Genomic DNA, 22727 nt, shown 5'->3' with positions numbered 1-22727 from the left:
TTGACGCTTGCTTCATCTGCGTTGCTGCTTCTCGCCCAAGCGTCTTGCGCCACCAGGCGAGCGCAAGCCATCGCCCGCCGGCCCTTAGCATTGCGAGACGGAGCATTCTGCGCAGATCGACGGAATGCTCTGAATGAGTCCGCCACCGACTGGTTCCTTCCAGTATGCGCAAACACACCAACAGCGGCAGATGCACGGCGCGACAATAGCCCTTTGGCATTACAACAAACTGTGCTATGGCGTTGTCATGAGGCCGCAATAGGCGGGAACTCATTGTGGTCGATATGAAGCATCACATTTACTTGCTAAACCACTTTGAAGGTCAAGACATTGCGGTATACGCGAAGCGATCATCTTCGTCCATTGACCATGCTATCCCCTACCTTGTGCATGCTCTCCATCGCAATCGTCGCCATTATCCTTTTGACCGAACACACTACGATTTACCTACTCTAGCACCAACCCCATGAGATGCTAGGATAACACCTGCACGCGTATATGGGATGCGAACGAAACGCTGCCTACCTAAACCCAAAACGCCGCTTACGCTTCGTTCGCACCAATCTTCCACCTGACGTCGCCGTCGTTGAACGCATGAGACCTATCGCAATCAAGGATACGTCTTGCTGCGGTACCTTTAGACAGGCATCCAAAGCGTGACCACTTGATACCATAGCATCCTGGAACATCTCCGCAATTGACTCACCTCTGTGATTACTCTGTAGCGACATCCTGTTCTCGATTCGTTTCTCGAAAGCCTATTATGCTCTATCTCTCCTGTAATATTCGAGTTTGAGCATCCCTCTAACAGCGACATCATCCTCACATCAACCATCGCCGTCCCACTCAGGGTCCACCAAAAAGAATAGCGCCTCTTCTACTTGTCGAGACAGGCAAAAAAACATACAACAGCGGGGATTCGCTGGTCGTCACCGACCCAACTACTAATCCGCCGGTTAGTGGCTTGACTATGGGAGAGCGGACGGGATCCCGTATTTTCCACTACCTTTGGTCGTATGTGCTAGATGAAGGTAACATTGGGGGCTATGTAGATGCATTGTAGACACCTAACCCATCTGCCATGACACGAAGGCTATGGCAACTTTGCGTGGAACAGCTTGCTTAGTCGTGGCCAAGGCTTCCACCGAGCCGGAGTGAATCGCAAGTGAACCAATTAACATAGTGTCAAGGTCTATTAATATCTCCTTTTATAATCATGATGATGTTTCCGCCAGACGGTCTGTTGATGTACCAGAATATCTCCAGTGCTCGAACCACAAGGTATGCAAGCCCATCCCCACTCTCTGGCTACATTCATCCTAGACTCTGAAAGCTCACCCAAAGATTCCGTCATGAGCTGGTTTGAACTCAACATGAGGCCGATTCACCACCGACTCTGGAACTTTAATCGGAGTATCCTCTGTAATTCCCTCCAAGATCGGCGCACTCATGCCCAACTGTCCCCCATTAGTAAGTAAACCGTGGATGCCCGCCTGGGAACATGAACTTACAGCAAAATATCTCAGCTTGGCAGCATGAATTATTGTCGCTTGCTGCGACGTCACCTTGAATCTCAAGACACTCCAGCCAAGCGCTGGTAAGTCATGCACAATGATCAACGCCGGATCTTGCAAGTTTAGCGACTTGCTGTCACTGTCAATTGCATCTTGAACTGTATTTCCCGGGAACCTCTGCTGCCCACGCGAACCCAGGAACCACGACGGATCCCCGTGCTTGTAGAGTGGAATTGTCTCATTGATCTGATTCTCAATGATGAGGTCGACGACAGAACCCAGAGGAAGATTGCCGATGATAGGCTTGACGAGTGTTTCGTTGGGTGCATGGAACAAGAGAGGGAGCATCGAGCCGTGGTACAGCTGCCATGGCTTCTCATTGAGGAAGTATTCTGGGACATACTTTTCTGTCTTTGATCGCTGAGACCCTGCTGATAGTCTGAACGTGAAGTCTACTTTGCCTAGATGTTGTTTGCCCGCTGATGGTGGTGGTTGCGGGGGATAAGGTGGGAGTAGTTGACCTTCTGCTGTGCTGCAGTTGGGCTGCGTGCCGCCGTCGGGAAGAACGCAGACTAGACCTGGCGCTACTGAAGGGAGCGCCATGGGCTCGCCATATTGGGGCAAACGCTTCGCCTGTGGCAGTTAGCCATATTTGGGTACACCACTACGTGCTTACACATACAGGATATCTGAGAACAGCGTAGCCATGGAGGTTCTGCAGCACACTGGTTGAAGAAATGCGAATAGCATAGTCATCTGGCTCAGCATCGAGACGGACCAGAATCGTCACTCGGCTTGCACTTGGAACATGCAAAACCTGCCCAACATCAGTTGAATTCGCAATCGAGAAAGAATGGACCTACATCTGCCTCTTCAGGCACGATAAAGCCGGCATTGTTAGCCACGACAATCATCTTGTGATGGTCAATAGACACTTTGACGGAATGCTCAAAACCGATGTTCATCAGGTTCAGCATCATGTACCTCCGACCTTGGGTTTCGATAACCTTTTGCAATGGTAAGTCGACGGATCGATACGTCCAGAAAAGGGGAATATACCTCGTAGTCTGCCAAGCTTTGCTTACAGGTCTCGTCTGGCAGGCCTGGGGGCTGAACGCAGCCCTTTTGATCTAGTTTCTGCCCCTTGATATGACCATAATCTGGCTGACGGCAATGCACACGCCCCTTTCCTAAGGTTGTGCGATTAGCTCGTTGTTAACGAAGCAAGGTTGTTGCATACATACCGTTCACCAGAATGGAATCATAGCAGTAGTACTCTGAACCTTCGGCTCTCATTCGAAGTAGCTTCCAAACTGTGTCGCGATGTTGATGGCTCTGAATGATAAGGTGTTGGATCTCGCGTTCCGCCTGGTTGATTTGGCGCAGCTCAAGAGTGTCGTTTGTGATTAGGTCATATGGTCGAGGGCGGTCTGGTGAAGGTGCTATGTAAAGAGCTCCAGCAAGTCCCTTACGAGAAATGTCAGTCATTGTTGTGAATAAGAGCCATAGCGGGCTCGTGAGTTGTCTGACTTACGTCGGCCGAAGCTGTCGTGGTATGATCGATGAACCAGTTCAGCCCCCATGATCCTGATGTGTCGTATGCGTTGGTCCAATTACTCCTTGGCAGAGTTGGAAACTACAATATGTTACCAACAGCTACACAGAAGTCCCATCAAGGTCGACGATTACCTGAGATAGTCCCGCTGTTCCATCGTTCCAGGAACCAACAGTCCTGCCGAGAGTTGAGCTAGTTGGTAGCATGAGTATTTGGAAACTTAACTTACTGTTTGTGCCCAATTCCGGATCTCGAAGTATCTTGTTAGCCAGACGTCTCTTGGTCAAGAAGCTGATGACATACAAGTGAATTGAGGACTGCGCGTAAATATCGCTTTTGACGGACAACTTGACAATATCACCTTCATCAGCATAAATAATTGGACATGGTGTTTGGCCATTGCAAGTGAACATGACTCTCCACCGACCACCATCTGGATTCATCCATCTTACACCTGTTTCCAGATGATAGCTACGAACCAAAGCGTGAGGCTTCTCAGTTGGGGCATTCCATTCAGGCCAGTATGATAATACAGGATGGAGATTGTCGTTCCAGAACAGAAGAATGATCGTAAAGGGAGTCAGGACAGCAAGAAATAGCCAGACGTTCCAGGAAGTCGAGCGAAATTGCTTCGTCTCTGCGAGGGCGGTCTGTTTGGAGCTCATCTTGCAAGAAAGTTGTACAAAAATCCAGTGATTTCTAGCCGAGCATGAACAGATCTTTTGATAGTAAACCCACAGGCAATGATACACAAAGAGAAGATATGCCGAAGTATTGGTGCCTGATCGACACTCTCACCTCGGTTGGTCTTCATCTGCGGCCGCTACCAAATCCCAAATTTCATCATCGACAGTCTGTACGTTGTATACACTGTGTCCGGATTCTGATGAGTAATGATTGCTGAAATCATTGAAATTCACTTGTCGATTAAAGTCGGAGATAGTACCTCGATACAGAAGAGATCTGTCTCGCGAGCCCACAAGTTAAACTTCTAAGCCCTGCCCATAGTGGGTTCTGCGTCTGAAACGTGGATTGGTGCGATAATCGAGTACCTGAGCAGACCTATGCTACAAATAGTTTAAAGCATATTCTTAGTCCTTGTTTCCTTGGTTATAAGCCAGGTTATCTTGACCAAGCTCGTTCATGAACGAGTGAGCGAGTCGCTTTCCAAGGCTTACAAGTTGGCTGAGGTGGGGACTACGGAGAAGCTGTTTCAACTAACAAATATTGCGATCAACCTTATTACTGTTCTGAGAGGAAATTTCGAGTCAGGGCAATGCGTCAGACAGCACGGACTAGGGGACCAAAGAAGATGCTGATTGCGAGATCTGCGAGTCTTGATGTTACAGAGTTTAGTATCGAGCATCGAAGATAGCGAGAAGGCTTTACTGTCTGGAGAGAAGAGTAGTCACAAGGCAAAGAAAAAATCTTGGATTGCCATTATGAGGCATGGAATAACTAATATTTCGTGCAGATAGGACAGAATACTGGATTCGGAAACACTATAAACTAGACCCAGATTCTCCAAGAACACTCATTGCCGCTCTAGATACAAGCAAGAGATTATAAACTCTCGGTAGAACGTATCAGCAGGTTCGTAATAGACCTTGTCATTCGACAATGAACCCCGTCTTTCGCCTCCACAGCCTTTGGTCTCGTCTCCGCATCCTCCAACCGCGGAGCGCCATCAGATCGTCACCTTGATTGCCCTAAAGTACACCAGAGCCGATAGGAGTGGAGATGAGGCTGCAGTGCCGGGCGTTAGAGAGGAAGATGGTACATCGCCTTATTCTTGGAATTCGGCACTTTTTAGTCTAGTTTGATCTTCACCAAGACTATTCCGCTGCAGAGTATGGGGCCGATACCAACGTAGCTCTCCTATATGGTATTGCTGCTCTAGTTCTAAGTAGACGAGCCCCCCGGGGCCAGCGACTGGCTGCGAACCTACTTGTAATCATTTCTCCTCAGACTTTGCAATGACGACACCTAGAATACTAAGCTTTGTTTTCCTTCTCTTGCTGTTCAGCTGTTTTGCGAACTGCCTGCGTCGGTATAACTTCACTGTAACTAGCCAATGGAGTGCTGCTGATGGTCATGGCCGACCTGTCTTTGCCATCAATGGGCAGACTCCTGGCCCGCTAGTTACAGCTGAAGAGGGCGAAGAGATTGAAGTCTTCGTGGACAATCAGCTGGCTACAGAGACTACCATGCACTGGTAAGCTTTGCCGAGACCTGATGACGCGGTAGCTAATATGTCAGGCACGGTGTGTATCAAGTCGATAGACCATGGAATGACGGCGTACCCGGAGTCACACAGTACTCGATCCAACCCCGCGATAATTACACATATAGATTCACTGTTCAGCAGCAGTACGGAAGTTATTTCTACCACGGCCATTTTGGTCCCGCTTTTGCGGATGGACAAAGAGGGCCTATTTGGATATCACCAGCATCATGGCGTCCACGGCCTTACAAATCCATCTCATCATCCTCGAGCGACATCAAGGGCATGCAGCGTGCGGAAGCAAACCCGAGACATATTGTCATCAGCGACTGGAATGCTGAACCGATGGACATACTACTTATCATGTACAGGGACACGAATATAGTTCCCTGGTGCAGCAACTCCATCGTCTTGAATGGAAAAGGCAGAACATACTGCCATTCGAAACAAGACATTGAAGACTCTGGAGGACCTGGGAGAAATGATCTAGGCTGTTTGCTCCAGGATAGGCAGGACATATACGCCAATCCACAGAGTTGCAAAGCTACTAACGGGGAGCTTGAGGTCATTATGGCTGAGGAGGGCGAAGAATGGGTTTGGATCAACTTCATCCATTCTGGGGCACATCATGAACTACAGATCAGTATCGACGAGCATGAGTTCTATGTAGTTGCTGCAGATGGAGAGTTTGTTCATCCTCAAAAGGTCCATGCTGCCAACTGTAATCTTGGAGAGCGCATCAGGTAAGACCCCCATTTGCAAACGCACGCTATAACTCAACTGGAAGTCTGACACAACTTTATAGTATACTGGTGCATTTGAACCAGAAGCCAGGCGATTACGCCATAAGGCTGACGTCTCTTCGCGTCGAGCAGGTCATTCAAGGCCTGGGTATCCTCCGCTATGCCTCTAAAGCGAAGGACCAGTCTGGTTTTGTTGTGCCCAACACCGAACCTTGGGTCCACCTCAACGGCACTCTAGTGTCATCATCATTGACAGCTATGGATGAGACAAAGCTGGCCCCTTTTCCTGAGAGACCACCCCCTCGCACTGCGGATAGCACTTTAAAGCTCTTTGTGAACATGACTGGACCGGCTGCATGGTCGCTGGGACTGGGGTCTCACCAGGCGTTTCGCCAGCAACTGCCCCCATTGCTCTGGGAGGATGAGTCTCGAGGTGATACCACATTTGGAAGTCATGGGTCTCTCCTGAACGGATCTGTTGTAGATATTATCTTTGAGAATGGAGCCAACGTCACGACTCAACACCCATTCCACAAACATAACCATAAGGCTTGGATCATTGGTTATGGGCATGGTGGCTTCCCCTGGGCAACCATCGAAGAAGCTATCGATGAGGGCGCCGGGAAGTTCTTTAACTTTGAAGATCCTCCGATTCGAGACGGATGTAGGCTTGGGAATGCTACAGGCGACTGGACTGTTATACGGTATCAGATTACTTTCCCTGCAGCCAGCATGCTGCACTGTCATATGATTCACCATTTTGGGGTAAGTCGATATTGCCCCTCACACTTGATCGCTGGATTAGCTAACATCCCGAAGGCTGGGCAGCAATTGGTTCTTCTTGAAGGCGTTGAGTCAATGGCCAAGATTCCTCAGGAGGTCAAGAACAAAGTTCATGCGGATTTCGTACCAGATCTTCGATATGGTCCATTAGATTAGCAAAATGAATCACAACAGCCACTACTACCTAAAAGAAAATCTTCACATGTCCCGTAGATTAATTTTCTCGCCCAACCTGGTCGCTACAATCCGCACAACTTCTTTCAACGACGCAGCCCCAATCATCTCTAACACACTAACCTGCAATCCAAAGACTTGGCCAAACCATCGCCGCAACTCAGTCGCAGTAAGTGAATCAAGCCCCATCTCGGATAATTTGAGGTCAGGATCGACAGGTGCATCTGGTCTGAGAAGAAACTCGTTGACCTTTGTACCGATCTCCATAGATAGAAAATCAATAGACTCTTCTTTTGCAAGTGTTTCAATGGCATCTCCTTCACTGACGCTCTAGAGAAAGAACTTGAGTTGACTACTATCGCCTCGCGTGTCGGCTTGGTCTCCTGTTGAAAGGTTGTGATATGCGCCCAATCGACGATCACGACGCCAATTGGTAGGATTCTTGGGATCGTCGAAGTGAAGATGAGATCTCAAGCCCATAATAATATGGCCATTGTTCTTCCATGGCGACAGCTCACCTGACGAGAGATTCTCGAAACTATCGCTGGTAGAGCTCCGGCCGCCTGGTGTCGAGATAAACGGTGAAGCCTCTACACTTTCGAGGAACTCCTTTTCTCTCACATGGTGGAGGCCCTGGCGTTTAGAGCTGAGAAGTGATGACGGATTCTCTGCCAAGTATCCGATGTCTTCGATACTACGTATTGAGAGTACAAATGCGGGAAGACCGAGAGAGTGTCTATTCTGGCAAAATGATTCGATGAATGTGCATCCAGCTTTGTAGTTGCCCTGGCCAGACTGATAAGCAACCGTGACTATGGAGCTTGCTAACCAGAAGTGATCCAGTGGCTGGCCATGAAGCGCTCGGTGAAGGTTCCAGGGTACCATTCACTTTGGGCTCGCTAGCATCCTTCCAATATTTCCACGTCATATCCAGAAGAGGAGAGTCCTATACTGGTCAGTCGATTGCTTTATTGTCTGCATTGGCAACTTACCATTTGCACCATGAAAAAGTGAAAGACACCTCTGATGGGACAGGGGGCCTTTTTGATGGCATCTTCGACATCCTCCAGATTGTTGACGCTCCCCTTGACTGTAATGACACTACATCCCATGGCTCCAAGTTCTGCAGAGAACTTGCTCTCTGCCATGCCGCTCCTTGAGAGAAACACCAGATGCTTGGCCCTGCATTCCACTAGCCAAACCGCCAAAGCTTTACTGAGACCTCCGAAGCCGCCAACAAGAAAGTAAGAAGCAAGAGGATTAGGAACTAATGCTCTGAGTATTAGCATTGGCATCGAGGTACGATAGATCTGCCGGCATTTCAAGAACCACCTTCCTCATGTTTTGACTTTCTTGGATGAAGCGAATTACTCGGGTAATACTGATAGCAAGTCATTTATAGTTCATGGATAAAAACATCGCATCTGATAAAGATGGCTTTAAAGGCCTCAGAACTAATATCGGCTAATAAGATTCACTGTCGGAGTTCAGTGATTTGATCTCTTTCAGCCCTAGGATACTCTGCCACCAATCTAGATGCTCACGGATTCCCTTCTAGCCTTGATCCTGGGCTAGCGTTGTTTAACCTGAGCATTTGGGAAAGCAAAAGCAAGTCAACAGGGAAACGTAGGACTACAGTTTATTTCGCGTTTCAGCTCCCGGTAACTAAAGTACGTGGTACAGACCCATATACGCCAAGGGACTGGTCCAATGATATCTATAATCACATTGGAGCAAACTTGACCCTATCGAATTAGCAATAGAGACATATTGCACTTAGACTAGTTACATGCTCTTCAAGGTTGTTGTAAGTATGGTGAATTTTAGAATAGGCCTCGTGTTGTTACAATAGTCAATTGATTGTTTTCTGCTCACTCTAATAGATTCGATTAATTAAAATATGTGCCCCGCAACTCTGGACTTGACATAGCCAAATTCTATATCATTTAAAATCTCAGGGATCAAGGCCAAATGTACTGAAAACCATTTCCATCCCGGGGAATGAATACATTCCGCTTTTGAGATGGACTAATGCTGAGATCGGGCTGAGGAACTGGAAGTTAGGCGAACAGGCAGTGCTTTTGGTAAAATAGGCTACGCGCCCTAGTAGTTCCACTTTTGGAAATACTTAGATCAAGCACCGCCACCGTGCTTTAGTTCCCAACTGGGCTGAGGCGTTCCTTTCAATAATCTTTCATTGGTATCAGAAGTGAGGAACTGTAGTGAACCGCCGCCCCAGACCGTCGACAGCCGGCTTCGCCTCACAAATGCACGAGAAATCTTGAGGATGTACTCAACGAGGTGTTGAGAGTGAATCAGGATCCTCGAACGTAATGTTTTTAATCGGCGTACGGCATACTGGAACTGTGCCCAACACATCTAGCTTGGTCAGAGATCTAAGTACTTAGATAGATAATGTTGATGAAAGCATTGCTTATGTATAGAAAGAAAATGGTTACCAGCTGCGCCTCGGCCAACTTCATGGGACAGCAGGTTGATTCGCCGTATCGGTAAGTTGCGCAATACAACGTGGCCAGAGGACCTTCCACATATGGAACTAACTCCACAATTTACACCCTATCAGCCTTACCAGCCAACAGCTGAGACACCATGTTATGCAGTTGGTTGATAAGTTGCATGGGTCAACCAACAGATGGTCAAAGCGAACAAGTAAAAGAGACAACAGAAAATGACCAGTCCCTGGGAAGCTAGGAGAAAACTTCTACAACGGAATTAGCGCCGAATCATTCGCTGTACGAGCGAGGGGTCAAGGCTGATTAGCTGCTCTATATATAGCCGTGTGGTTCTTCACATGCAACCTCTTTCGCCTTCGATATTCCCTCATACCAGTATACTCTCTCCGCTTCTAGCACAATATGACTTGGGATCGATATGAACTTGGCCAAAAGAACATTTTTTACGATGAAAAGAGACCCCTGATCCCGGTCAACGTGTTCCCTCCGCACGTAGAGCGCGTACGGAGACTAATCACGGACCTTTCTTGTGTAGTCAACGGGGAAGGCTTGGTCAATAAGAATGGGCTTATTTCCGATGATAAGTTGAAGCCTTCACTATATGGCCCGGATCCAGATCCTTCCCTAGTTGCGGCGCAGAAGACTCTGAGCAAGGCGCACAGTCTCGTCAACGGTGGCTACAAAGAGCCGAAGTGGCAGACCTTCTTCGACGCGGACTTTTTCCAGAGACTTGACGGTTCTCTTTCATCATCCAAAGATGATACTAGACGGTAAACTTGTTGTAAAATTCATTTAGGCATTAGAGCTGATTGTGAACTCAAGCGTGTCATACAACAAATATTATTACGACGCAATTACGAGGTATGCAGACTTGTAACTCTGTTTTATCCACCAAAACGCTAACACAGTCGTCAAGAGAGACCGATGTGCTCTGGGACCTGTTTCAAAAAGATAAGGAGGCCGGAATAGGGCCATTTGAGAGCCGCAGTTGCCCTAAACCGGACCAAGCTTTCTTCCTTCCCATTTATCACGACCGCCATCCGGCCGGCATTCCTACTGTGGTAGACCCCAATGCTAGACAGTGGAATAGGGCTCAAGAGATATCAGCCACGGAACCGTTTACATGGTCAACGCTTCAAAAATTACACGGATTTGGCCTCCAACCAGCACCTTCCCGCCTTTTTGAAAAACCACCACTGGAAGCCAATCTCAAATGCTACCCTTGGCTTGTAGTCGAACACAAGAGAGAGGAGCAGCCCGTGCGAGATGTGTGTTGCCAGGCCGCTAATGCTGCAGCGTGCGCAATTGGTTTGATTAGGCACACAGCTCAGTATGCTGTAAAGCTGCCGAAACATGCGCACATCCCCCCCATACCCGTCATCACTACTATCGGACCTAGCGTCACAGTATGGATCATGTATTATGCCACAGATTTCGACGCCCCGTGCGGCCACCGAGAAACCACAGAGGTAACAGTGAAGAGACGCAAAGAGGGATGTGTAAGTCTATCTATCTGTTTGGATTACCCATGTTCTCTAGCTGACCTTGATTGAGATTATGCGCGTTATTTGGAACGGTGAAATGACCAAGCTTGCTGACGTTGTTATGTTCCAAATGATCCTTGACAACGCGCATACCTGGGCCACACGAGCTTTTAAACCTTTAATGTCTTCGTACATTGAACAGTGGCAGCATGTATTCGATGAATCAACTGTCAGCTTAACTTCTGGTCATAGTCCGTTCTTCCTGTCAAAGAAACGTCGCGAAAAGACAGTTGAGCAGCGACGAGCCATTCTTCCGATAGTCCAAGGCCTGTTAGATGACCGAGCCTCCTTGGAACTTGATGAAATGGCCAATACGAAGGTGACTCCTTTATTTCTAGGCTTACTAATGCATCAAATCTGCTCGTCGGAGAAGGAGTTTATAACTAGTGAAGTTGATAGAGTCGTTTCTCAGAAATTAGAGGGGCTGTCCATGAAGGGATTGGCAGCTGGTAAGCGGTATAGTTCCCGAGGAGGAGAGAATGCCCAATCTCAGTCACAGTCTGATTCCTATTCTAACTACCAGGAATCGATTTTCGGGTCGCGTCAAACCAGTCAATACTTGCAACTTGACGACGATGACCCGAACGACTCCGACTACAGGCCGTCACAAGATTCTTCAGCTTCTGTTCAAACGACATCCTTTCTGGCTCTTGAGCCTCCTCATTCAAATACTACAGATGTCTTTCCTTCAGACTATCCGTTTTCTTTCCATAGTTTGACGCGGGGTACTTCAAAAGGTTCGGAAGTCCAGCCATCAGCATCGAAAGCAGATCGCCTCTTCAATAGCCCCGACGAAGATGGACGGGGAACCCCATCTATCTCTGGCGGCCAGATTACTCCAAAGCCGATTCGCTCACCGCTGCTCTCTATACTTATGTCTGGAGGCTCAGGTTCGCTAGCTGGAAATGTGTCTCGAGAGATATCTAAGGGAACAACACCTTCTGGGCCACCGGTCTTCACTGGTCGATCACCACCTGAAAGGCGGGGATTGTCTCCCGGACGACAATTTGGCCAGCCGAATCCTTCACGGCCTCCTAGTCCCCTGGAAGAGTCTAGCGAGAAGAGGCAATTTCAGGATGCAGGTCAAGATGAGAGCGACTACATTGATTTGACAAGAGACAGCCAGGAAAGTGCTTCGTAAGCTTGGGCTTAGCGAGAAAGACACCATGTAGTCATACAGGTTTCACAGGTTAGAAAATCGTTGATTAAATAGCATTATTTCAATCTTGATACATATTCAAATGGTCCGGATTATGGGTGGTACGTATTCATTAAAGATCACATATCCGATCCCTCCGATCCTTCCGAGTTGTCTCATGCCTCCAGTTGGTGAAACTTTACACAGTGTCTGCTGAAATAGTAGTTGGGGGAAGGGGGCTGAGTTTTTAAAGACTGATGGAAGGCTGAAGGTGAATTAATTGTCATTTTTATTACAGTGTGGCGTATAACTCATCACGTGGCTACTTAGCTATAGTCATGTAACAGCTATGGCATACTAAGATGTTTATCTACCTCGCTATTTCCCCCAGCGACATCTGGGTCGTCTTTTTTATTACCTCCGTTTTGATACCTGTTGGCTAAGCCAGTTTCGATATTTGATAAAGCGAGGCTGACAGGGCTCGAGGTGTTTAATTCTCTGATACTTCGATAATGCAACATAGGGTCAATCTTTTTCGTAAATAGCAGTTCTTCTCTATCGGCAACCGGCGAACTGATGAGTGTTGAGATATCGACAAACCCAAAGTGAGGAAGCCAATGGAGTCGTGCTATGGCATGATCATCGAGAAGATTAGAAGAGGCATTGTCGTGATCGAGGGGCCTGAACCGAATACCCGTAGCGCGGAATGCGATGTTGCCTGTGCATAAACCTCCACGCATAGCACAACTCTAAATCGTCTCCATGCTCTGGCGTCCAGGATATCTGCCCCTGCACTGATTCCTATATCTTCAATGACTTTAGGTACAGCAAGCTCAGGTACATTTCGTGCCAGGCCTCGAGCCTCCGACAGTATGAGTAGCCGAGATTCAGCATCTATGGTAGCTGGATGTAGAGTGAAATGGGAGCGAATCTGTGACTCGATGATGGTGATCTCGGTGTGGACAAGCTCACTCGTAGTTGATGATGTGGCGCTCTTCACACCCCAGGAGTGGGAACCATAGATGAAGCATACATGAGATAGCTGATTGTATATCCGCGAGCAGTCAGCATTGCGGGGAGTATCTCCGGAGTCCACCCGCTTGGTGTGGCTGTCTTGATGATACGTACTTGTCCCGTGTAGTGCTTGGACCAAAACGAGCCACTGTATGAAGAGACTGTAAAGTCGTACCACGACGACCTGTCCATGTCGTTGAGATTGTGATTGCGTAGGCTCGTCGAGATCTCCACTGTATCAGCAAGCAACAAAGCTTTATGAGCCACAGTGTGGCGTAGACGGTAGCCAGAGTCTCGAGGCGAATGCGTGATTTGCCTAATCGCCTCACCAGCAATGGCAATATACGCAGCAAATGGAAAGACCACATCATTTCGCAATTTATGATCCAACAGCCCGGGAAGGTCATCCGTGCTGAGGTGGTTTCGCCAATGAGGTGCGGCGTACGTCAACGTCTGAATAACGAGATAAGACGCGTTTTCTTGCTGCGGTGAGGGAATGCTCGCTGAAGTCGACTAAAGTGACATGCTGATCTTCGGCTCCCGGTGAGCATCACGCATAGCCTCCGCTAGAAAGTACCCAGTTCCAACGCCGATGTCGACATGTCTCTTGGAGAAGTTACCGGAGAAAAGCGGGCGGAGGTCATTATTTGTAGAACAGCCCCAGTAAACTGGCATAGAGAAGCGTAGAACATATGTGTCATAAATGGATATGTAAAACGGGGTATAGCCTGATGGCCCAGCGTATGGAGTGACTGGAATGTCTTTTGCTGTAAGTCAGGAGAATACGTTTAAAGAATCTAGACGATTTGGAAATGACGCGGTATTATGGATTGCTATGCTTCGCCAGTTGCACATTGATGGAACAGAAGGAATCAAGTTGCAGGTTAAGTAGCTAGCTGCTGATGACATATCTTCCGGTCTGGAACCGGAGTTGTACTACTGAAAACGCATGTCGAGTACAGTGCACTGGACTATGTAACTGCCGACAGGCACAAACGTCGCTCTGACAATTGTGTGCATTCTACTGGGATTGGCGTACAAGATTGGATGGCTTCTCAAGATCAACCATGGAGTGCTTCTCGGGGAGGAATTCGGGACACATCTAGTGGCGGCCAATGACGGCAAGGTCTTACGCGGATGCGTTGGCTTGTGCAACAAGGCCATTGTACACGATTCTTATGCCAAGCATAACCATTCGTATGACTTGGTCCAAGGTGCCTATGCATGGTAAACAAACGACTTGCTTGCTCAGAGCCTTGAAACCGAGCGCCTCATGCCGAAAGCGCGGTATAGTTTGCTCCAGCTTTGGGTGCAACCAATAAGTAATGAATGCTATTATTCCCAGAAGAAGCCTCACATTCGCCGCGGCGTAACTGTTGTTCACTTCCAAGCGGCATGATCTTGTTGGGCAATAGGCACTATCAGCGTCGCGTCGCGAACCACATTCCGGGCTTCGTAATTCGGATCCACGATGCTGATCATAATTACCATCCGATAGATTAGATTGCGGCACCATCTTTTTCGCACCAATGCCTTTGGGGTTAGGAAATGATATATCCGGGTTAATTCCAAGGCTGATCTCACATTGCCGCTCATCTATGGAGTAAACGCGTATTAATTTCGGTGCTGAGAGGAATTGCATCACCCATCCCGCAAGCTGTGTCAATTGTCTTGAAGAATTGTCGTAAAGAGTAGTAATGTTCAGCGACAAGCTGCTCAGCCCGTGTGTACTTGGCACACGACGCATTCAATTCACTGATATAAAGCATCGAGCGTCATGAGCTGATTGCTTCTTCTTATGTGAAACCGATAACCTTCATTATCCAGGTTTCATCGCCTTTCGTCTCCGGGATAAGCATAACACTATCCCGTGGTGCGTAAACAGATGGCCGTGCTGGTGGCCTACTACTGGCCCACTGTTCTGACCAGGATGCGGCTCCGCATTCATCAACCTCGATCCTTACCGTAAAGCAATTGACGCATCGTGAGGTTTAATAGAGAGTCATGAAATGAGGCTCAGGTCAAGACTTTTAGTAAAATCTAGTTCAAGATTCTTAGCTAGTCTTACAACTGGATCATCATCACTTCTAGCAAGACTTGGCATTAAGCTAAAGAAGCTTGATCCCTCCGTTTCAACTCGCATCATTGAAACACGCTCCCCACAAAAGACTAACCCTTTAATCCCAAGCTCAACCATGTCATCAAGTTTCATATCCCAAAAATACTGCCGACGTTCCACGGAGTAAACAGCAATGTCAAAAGTCCGCCAATAACAGTATAATCCTCTTCTTGGCGTGGTTGGGATGTTAACGACTGGGTCGCGATACGGCCTGTCTCAAGTTTCAAGTTAACAAAACAGGGCCATTTTTCTGGAAGAATTCTAGGAAAACATATTCTCCGCTGCTTACGGTAAAGCCTGCGAGAGAAGAAGTTGGCCGAGATAAATATACCATTGCCTTCCCACTAACTTATCTCTCTATTCCATTTTCTGCTATTCACTCGTTCGTTTCTTGTTTATTTCACCACATTCCTTTTTATTCACCATGAAGTCTCTCTCTCTTCTCTCCGTGGCTGTCGCCGCGCTGGTCTCCAACGTTTCCGCCGCCGGCGTAACCGGCACCCCCGAAGGATTCGCCTCCGAAGTCACAGGCGGCGGTAGCGCCGAGGGCGCGTACCCCAAGTCAACCGATGAGCTGGTCTCTATGCTTGGCGACTCTACCACGCGCGTCATCTTGCTCGACCAGGAGTTCGACTTCACCGGTACCGAGGGCACTGCGTCCGAGCAGGGCTGTGCTCCTTGGGGTACGGGCTCGGGCTGCCAGACGGCCATCAACAAGGATGATTGGTGTAACAACTATCAACCTGATGCCCCCAAGGTCGATGTTAGTTACGATAAGGCGGGCTTGAACCCGATTATCGTCAACTCGGATAAGTCGATTGTTGGTGTTGGTGCGAATGGTGTTATCAAGGGCAAAGGTCTTTATATCAAGGGGACCAAGAATATTATTATTCAGAACATCCATATTACTGAACTGAACCCTCAGTATGTTTGGGGTGGAGACGCTATTACCCTTGATGGAGCTGATCTTGTTTGGATCGATCACGTCACAACCTCCAACATTGGCCGACAGCACATCGTCCTTGGCACCAACGCCGATAATCGAGTCTCTATCACCAACAACCACATCAACGGCGAGAGCCAGTGGTCTGCTACTTGTGATGGACACCAGTACTGGTCCATGTACTTCACCGGTTCCAGCGACGTAAGTCCCCAGATCTCACCCTCTATCTCTAATCTATCTATACTAATAATAACCAGATGATCACCATGAAGAACAACTACATCACCAAGACCTCCGGCCGCGCCCCCAAGGTCGCCGGAAACACCGTCCTCCACGCCGTCAACAACTACTGGTCCGACAACTCCGGCCACGCCTTCGAGACCAGCGACGAAGCCAAGATTCTCGCCGAGGGAAACCTCTTCCAGGACGTCAAGGCCGCTATCGAGGAGGGATCTACCGGTGCCATCTTTGCCAGCCCTGATGCTTCCGCCAACGCTGCTTGCTCCAGTGATGTTGGTCACGTTTGCGAGGTTAACCAGTACGATAACTCCGGTTCGCTGTCTGGTACCGATTCTAGCTTCTTCAGCTCTTTCGGTGGAAAGGGTGCTGAGGCAAAGCCTGTTTCTTCCGTCACTGGCCTTGCTGCCAGTGCTGGTTTCGGAACTATCTAAGTGGTTTGTAGGGGTATTGATGACCTCTGGAATCACTGGGAAACAGTGGAGATGTTGCTTTCGATGTATATAATCTCGAACTTTCGGGCTTATATCGAGCCGGAGGTATATAGAAACAAGAGTTAATATAGAGACTTCAGTTTCAACATGTTTGAACTCAATAGTGATCCCCAAGACCATTGCATAAATGATACTCAGTCTCGTAGCGAGCCCCTGGAAACAGAATCTTGAGCGGTCTGCGAAAGCCAGGCGTTCTAGTCTAAACATACCCCTACATAAAGACTGAGAGGATATTGCGGGAAGTTTCATAATCAATTTCAGGCTCTCATTCTGGGTATCACTATCCAAACAACGACCGCAGATTATTCTCCTCCATAACATCAATCCAATGCACACTCGCAGCCCCCGACTTCTCTTTATCATACTCACTCCAAATCGTCTGCACCAACGTCTTGGCCACAACAATTGGTCTAGGCGGCAACAGCGCTTCCAACGCATCGAGCCTCCCAACGATGAAACATCTCGCCTCAACAATCTTCATGCGCGACTCTGTAGCAGTAGATGTAGATAATCGCTCGATGTCCTCGTCTGCTTGGATGAGTTGTCCGATGTAATCTGATAACCCGCAATGCTCTGTGCTACCGAGGTCAAAAGGCGTTGGTGTCGCGAGAGGGACCTGGGTTTCGGGGCTTGAGATCGCATCGGAGGGCTCGAAGCGAAGACCGGTGCTGGCGGTGATGCAGAGCAGGGGTTGGGTCATTTTACTACCCGAGTCCGCGGGGAGTTGCTCGATCAATTTTGTTAGACGGAGACTTAGTGGTGTGATGCATTCTTCCCATGGGATATGTGCATCTGCTGGGCCGGAGAGATTATCAGGTAATCTCAGAAGCACCAGCTCCGGAAAGGTTTGGTAGATATGGATAAGGCCAGCGAGACGATACGCCTCAGCGACGTTGACTAGATGACGGCATGGTGTTTTCTGATCTCCCGTCTCAGTATTCGCAGGTGCCGACTCAAAGTCTAAACCCAAAAGCTTCTCCTCCAACGTTTTTGCTTCCTCAATCATATTCAACGCAGTAGCGTGATCGCGCGTCGCAAAAGGCCCAGGATGTTTGACATGGTATCTGTAATTACGACAGAGTCTCAAAGTCTGCGTCAGAAGTCGCGATACTGTATTTGAAACACCCGTCCATGGATGCGGCATGTCATCGACGACAGGTTCGGTCGGTAGAGCTGTTGGATATTCGTCTGCGCTGATATCCTCGACTTCTTCCGCCTCGTATGTGATGTATGGATTCGTGTCTGAAACCACGGAGAGTAGTAGCTCGCAATATGTCCAGCTCTTGTTGAAGATGTTTAGTAATTTCCGCTCTTCCTCTGACAGGCGCCGTTTTTGCTTGTTTATCCGGTGAAGAAGAGCTTTTGCTTCTCTGAGGAAGGGTATACCAAGTTGCGTCGCGTTCAACCAACATATGCTCGTCCCTATACAGAACAACCCGTAAATCAGACCCATGGGTACGGTGTCGAGATTCGGCGATGATTTGACAACGCGCAGTTCCGCCTCGATAACATCAGTAGCATTCTTCATCATAGCGATAGAAGTCTTCTTCATATGCGGCATCTTGGATGAGAGATACGCCGATGACATGCTCTGCAAACTGGTTGATACAGCTTCCGAAGTTGACCATAAAGTTGTTGCTAGCATGCGATTCGAGTTTGTCGGTGAGTCATACTGCGACCATAAAGAGCAGATATCGCGAAACCAGTATTCAACGAGTTGAGTTGATAGATCTGTTATCGGTGGAGGAACGAAGAGCGTTGAGAAGTTTTGCTGAACTGGGAAGAGAGCGAGGTCGGTGTTTGTATCGGAAAAGTCCTCAAATGTCGGTGTCGTTAGATCCAGCGCGTTAGGCGTCCATTCGAACTCTGGCACCGGAAGTCCTTCAACGGGAAGATCGAGCGGGAATTGAGAAATAAAGTCATCGGTTGGACTCATTTCAGACCCCACAAGCTGAGCATCTTGTTGAGCCTCCAAAGGCTGTGTGTTCAGCATGAATTCACCAAAAACTCCCTGGTTCGCATCGTTGGAGCTGTAGACCGAACCAGCGGTGGTGAACGATGCCGTCGATGCAGTGTCGAGCTGCCGTTTTGGCGGTCTACCGCGGCGCTTCTTGGTACCGCAGGATTGTTTTGGTGATGTTCGGAATTTGTGTTCGGCGAGTTCGGCTGGTTTTTCATGTTTGGTAGACCATCTCAAACCGCGTTGATAACCTCCACATTGAACGCCTCGCGATATACAAACCTGGCATTCTGGTTTGGCTTCATCGCATTTCAACTATTCCCTATCAGTCGCGTTCATCCGCCTTCCGGAAATTGACTTACGTGTTTGGTCCTACAGGTCAAGCATCCGGATCTCGATCTGACGGGCAGCTTCCGTTTGGCAGTGGACCTGGCACTCGATTCCGGTTCCTCCATGCTGAGTTTATATAAGCTTAGACAAGATGTGAGCAAGTTTATGGGGCTGGTTGAGTTGAGAAAACGTGCTCAGGCGATTGATAAACTCAAGGATAAGAATTGAAGTGAAGTGAACTGGGCTTCCCCGCAGAAGTTAGAGGGCGCGGTGATGAGATTGGTTTAGCGGGAGCCGCGGAATTGGTAAGCTAGGTTGTGATTTGTTGGAGACGGATTTGCAACTCCGCAAGCCCGAGAGGTCTAACGGGAGTTACGTCGCATTGAAGATAGTTCAAGTGTTGGTAGGGCTCGGTAGTTGGTCACTGACACTACAGTATAAGATCTTGAGTTGTCGTAGTAAAATCGAGTCACTGTTGAGATGCACTCTGCTCCGACACAGTTCCGGGGAGGGTTAAGCCACGGATAATGATGCATTACTGTACTTGTTAGTCAGTGGCGATAAGCAGATTCGCTAGGCCAGGCGGAGTGATCCGCTAAGAGAGCTGGAATTTGGTGAGCCAATGAAAGACAATGCGCTTCCGCTAACCCTACTCAACAGCTTTCGGCACAAGATGCATACGTTGCCTATTACAGGAGATGGCTGGTTGGGTGCAATATCATCATAAAAGTTCATTCAAGTCATTAAATGTAAGCTATATAAAGCCCGTTATGGTACAGCATATCACTTCGTTGGACTCTCGACCTTCTTTTCTTCCATCGCCAACTCATCCGTGGCTTCGGCAAGGTCCGGTCTTTCTCCAAGAATCACATCGAGATCCTGTCACAATCATCAGTAATATTCCCAGAGAGCGTGAAATGAAACTTACCGGGCCCTGGAATGTCTTCTTTCCGTAAAAGACCCAGTATCCTGTCAGGAAGATGGCAAAGATGCCAATGACAGCCGAGACGTAATCTGAATCTATTGTCAGCGTATAATCTAGAGAAGAGGGAGAGGGAGATGTACTCATCAAGCTGGCATCGACTGGCAGAACAGGCGGGAAGCAGAAGAACTAGGCACGGGTTAGCTTGGCAGTGTTGGCGGAGAGTATGACTTACAATCGATGTGATGAAGACGTAAAGAACAGCAACGTAATTGATGATCAAACCCCGAACCTTGCCAAACCTCCAAGGTGTATCCGCGCTCTGAAACCTTGTCAAAGTATCTCGGCCGCGAATTATAAGCGTGGCAACCGGAATAGCATACGACATGTTCAACAAGATTGTACAACTCGAAATAAACGCATTGAACGCAACAGTCGGCCCGAGATACAACAATCCAAATATCGCATTAAACACCCAGGTAAGAACAATAGTTCTGATGGGTACTTCCCATCTGGGATGGATGTGGCTGAAGTAATCGTGATACAGAGTACCTTTATCACGAGCCATAGCGTATAGGAGTCGGGACGCGCTGGTAATCGAGCCGTTGGTTCCGTGGATGAAGCAGATTGCTAACATGAGCGTGAGGAATGTGGTGCCGGCGCGGCTGCCGGTTGCTTGGAGGATGAGCTCGACGATGGGCATGCCTGTTGATGTTGCGACAATGCCGGAGAGGTCGGTGAGACAGAAAAGCATGACGAGGATGAAGATTGTACCGCTGTCCCTTCGTTAGCTTGCGGTTGTCTGAGCCAGTGCTTGACTTACGTTGTTCCTCCGACACCAACAGCGTATACCATCGCCAATGGAGCATCACGAGACGGCGTCGGCATCTCCTCCGTCATGTGCAGCACAGCATCGTATCCAATTAGTGACAGCGCTGACTGCAGAAGGCCCAAGATCCACGCAATTCCGTCGTTCCAGCCTGTTTCGTTCGCAAATGTCGCAAAGACGAATTCGGGGTCGGTTTTATCGGATGTCGAGAGAAGGACGACGCTGGCGACGAAAACGCTAAGAATGGACCAGTACACTATACAGTAAGTTAAAGCTCGCGGTCAAGGGACTTGGAAGGCTTACAGGCAAGATTGTTCCAGGCACCCAGAATCCGGTTGCCGAAGGTCATGGAGAGAGTGCCGAATGTGAGGACTGCCATGAAAATTAGGTACGTCTTCCATGCTGCCACAACGTAGTTTCCGTTGGATGCTACGACACAGGCAGCCGAGATGAATTGTGCTGTAAACGGTCAATTTTAGGCTCTCAACTGCGCAGAATTACAAACCTGCGAAGAAACCCTCAGTCGTCACGAGAGTCAGCCACCCAAAAATATTGATGTATCCAACCGCAAAACTCTGCTATCGTCAATATTCTCCCAGCAATTACGCACCACAAAACTCACCATGACCTTCCTCCATTTCTCAGAAGTCAATGCCCACTGGAAATGATACTGCCCACCAGCAGTCGGCCAAATCGCCGCCAACTCACCCAAACTGGCCGCCAGCGCAAAATTACACAAGACGCAGAAGATAAAGCCATACAAGAAAGCAACAGATCCTCCAGAAGGAAGAACAATGGATAGACTTCCTGCTAGACAGATCCAAGTACTGGACTTCAGATCAGAACATGGTTTGGACAGAGAGGTTGGGAGAGACACACTTGAGAATGGCAAAGGTCATGGCTACCATGGTGATCTTTGATAGGCGAGGCCGAAGATGGCCTTCGCCTTGGGAATTATGTGTATGGTCTGTCATTGCGATGTTTTCTGATAAGAGCTATTCACTAAAACATGGCAATTCTGGAGAATGAAGAGCGAGGTGCTCGGCTTGTATATGCTGAGAGTCCCAGCTAGTCGGGAACCCAAAGGTTGCGGGGAAACGCCCCCTTCAAAGAATAAGGTCAACGGTTAAACACACGAGGCAGTGCTAGGTACTGTTTATTGGTAGTAGTATGACGCCGATCCAACGACTTGATAGGTAGATTTCCGAAAAGCTACAGGCGCATCATCGATATCGCCCATGTTTTCGACCAGAGATACAACCAGTGTCAACTCAAAACGTAATACCCCAGATCCTTTGCGCCCGCAAGCGAGTGTTCCAGACCGGCACGATCTCGAATGTTAGTATAAACCACGAGGCGTTACGCGAACTCCACAAATTCGGTGGTGAAGGAGGAATATCAGACTAAAATTACCGTTTTGAGGTTAGTTTTTAGGTCGAGCCCCCGCATCACAGAGTTCCAGCCGCGTGAGAGTTTGATACTGTGATTCGTGCGATTTGCCACAAGGGATATGGCTTTTGATTGGGGGCTTGTTTTGTCGGAGCGATGTTGGTTGGTTGGGTCATCGTGAATATCTGAAATGGGTAATTTCTGCCATGATCTACGTTCAGGCGATGATGGACCTGGTAATAATTGTCTAGATAAGGTAGATTTCATAGCGAAGGATCGGTATCCGGCTTGGTATCTGGTTTAAATCCTTGGCTGGATCGTAAATGTGATGATGGATAACT

At 48.4% G+C, this 22727-nt stretch overlaps 8 protein-coding genes across 8 annotated transcripts; 3 read left to right on the top strand and 5 right to left on the bottom strand.

Moving 5' to 3' along the window:
* Positions 1–1334: 1334 nt before the first annotated feature.
* Positions 1335–3734, bottom strand: FOBCDRAFT_146737 (Cupredoxin; the record flags this gene model as incomplete). The annotated part of the gene is made up of 9 exons (XM_059608235.1): positions 1335–1457; positions 1512–2147; positions 2191–2331; positions 2378–2521; positions 2574–2704; positions 2759–2981; positions 3049–3150; positions 3204–3261; positions 3373–3734. 9 exons carry the CDS (start codon positions 3732–3734, stop codon positions 1335–1337), a joined length of 1920 nt encoding a protein of 639 aa, XP_059466055.1.
* Positions 3735–5045: 1311 nt separating this feature from the next.
* FOBCDRAFT_280670 (multicopper oxidase-domain-containing protein) lies at positions 5046–6975 on the top strand (the record flags this gene model as incomplete). The annotated part of the gene is made up of 4 exons (XM_054707226.1): positions 5046–5284; positions 5329–6036; positions 6099–6801; positions 6856–6975. 4 exons carry the CDS (start codon positions 5046–5048, stop codon positions 6973–6975), a joined length of 1770 nt encoding a protein of 589 aa, XP_054563201.1.
* A 348-nt stretch (positions 6976–7323) lies between these two features.
* FOBCDRAFT_207748 (KR domain-containing protein) lies at positions 7324–8288 on the bottom strand (the record flags this gene model as incomplete). The annotated part of the gene is made up of 3 exons (XM_054707225.2): positions 7324–7779; positions 7823–7939; positions 7986–8288. The coding sequence occupies 3 exons, from the start codon at positions 8286–8288 to the stop codon at positions 7324–7326; spliced, it is 876 nt and encodes a 291-aa protein (XP_054563200.2).
* Positions 8289–9869: 1581 nt separating this feature from the next.
* FOBCDRAFT_94916 (uncharacterized protein) lies at positions 9870–12026 on the top strand (the record flags this gene model as incomplete). The annotated part of the gene is made up of 4 exons (XM_031191839.3): positions 9870–10237; positions 10290–10328; positions 10384–10966; positions 11022–12026. Coding segments are annotated over 4 exons (1995 nt in total), but the record flags the coding sequence as incomplete, so codon positions are not given.
* A 751-nt stretch (positions 12027–12777) lies between these two features.
* On the bottom strand, positions 12778–14265 carry FOBCDRAFT_207746 (polyketide synthase dehydratase-domain-containing protein; the record flags this gene model as incomplete). The annotated part of the gene is made up of 3 exons (XM_059609207.1): positions 12778–13276; positions 13339–13616; positions 14203–14265. 3 exons carry the CDS (start codon positions 14263–14265, stop codon positions 12778–12780), a joined length of 840 nt encoding a protein of 279 aa, XP_059466054.1.
* Positions 14266–15706: 1441 nt separating this feature from the next.
* On the top strand, positions 15707–16896 carry FOBCDRAFT_147037 (pectin lyase fold/virulence factor; the record flags this gene model as incomplete). Its single annotated transcript, XM_031191838.2, has 2 exons — positions 15707–16426; positions 16483–16896. The coding sequence occupies 2 exons, from the start codon at positions 15707–15709 to the stop codon at positions 16894–16896; spliced, it is 1134 nt and encodes a 377-aa protein (XP_031033069.2).
* Positions 16897–17192: 296 nt separating this feature from the next.
* Positions 17193–19313, bottom strand: FOBCDRAFT_191371 (fungal-specific transcription factor domain-containing protein). Its single transcript, XM_031191837.3, has 2 exons — positions 19279–19313; positions 17193–19231 (listed from the first exon to the last, which is right to left on the bottom strand). The coding sequence occupies exon 2, from the start codon at positions 18947–18949 to the stop codon at positions 17237–17239; it is 1713 nt and encodes a 570-aa protein (XP_031033068.3). The 5' UTR covers positions 18950–19231; positions 19279–19313; the 3' UTR covers positions 17193–17236.
* Positions 19314–19979: 666 nt separating this feature from the next.
* FOBCDRAFT_191367 (amino acid/polyamine transporter I) lies at positions 19980–21971 on the bottom strand (the record flags this gene model as incomplete). Its single annotated transcript, XM_059608707.1, has 8 exons — positions 19980–20125; positions 20175–20357; positions 20404–20944; positions 20992–21253; positions 21301–21456; positions 21503–21572; positions 21620–21824; positions 21877–21971. The coding sequence occupies 8 exons, from the start codon at positions 21969–21971 to the stop codon at positions 20030–20032; spliced, it is 1608 nt and encodes a 535-aa protein (XP_059466053.1). The 3' UTR covers positions 19980–20029.
* Between the last annotated feature and the right edge of the window lie 756 nt (positions 21972–22727).

Source organism: Fusarium oxysporum, chromosome X, assembly GCF_013085055.1.
Source record: "Fusarium oxysporum Fo47 chromosome X, complete sequence".
Taxonomy (NCBI): Eukaryota; Fungi; Ascomycota; class Sordariomycetes; order Hypocreales; family Nectriaceae; genus Fusarium; species Fusarium oxysporum.
Note: the sequence above shows the minus strand (reverse complement) of the source record. Positions and strands in the feature narration are given on the sequence as shown.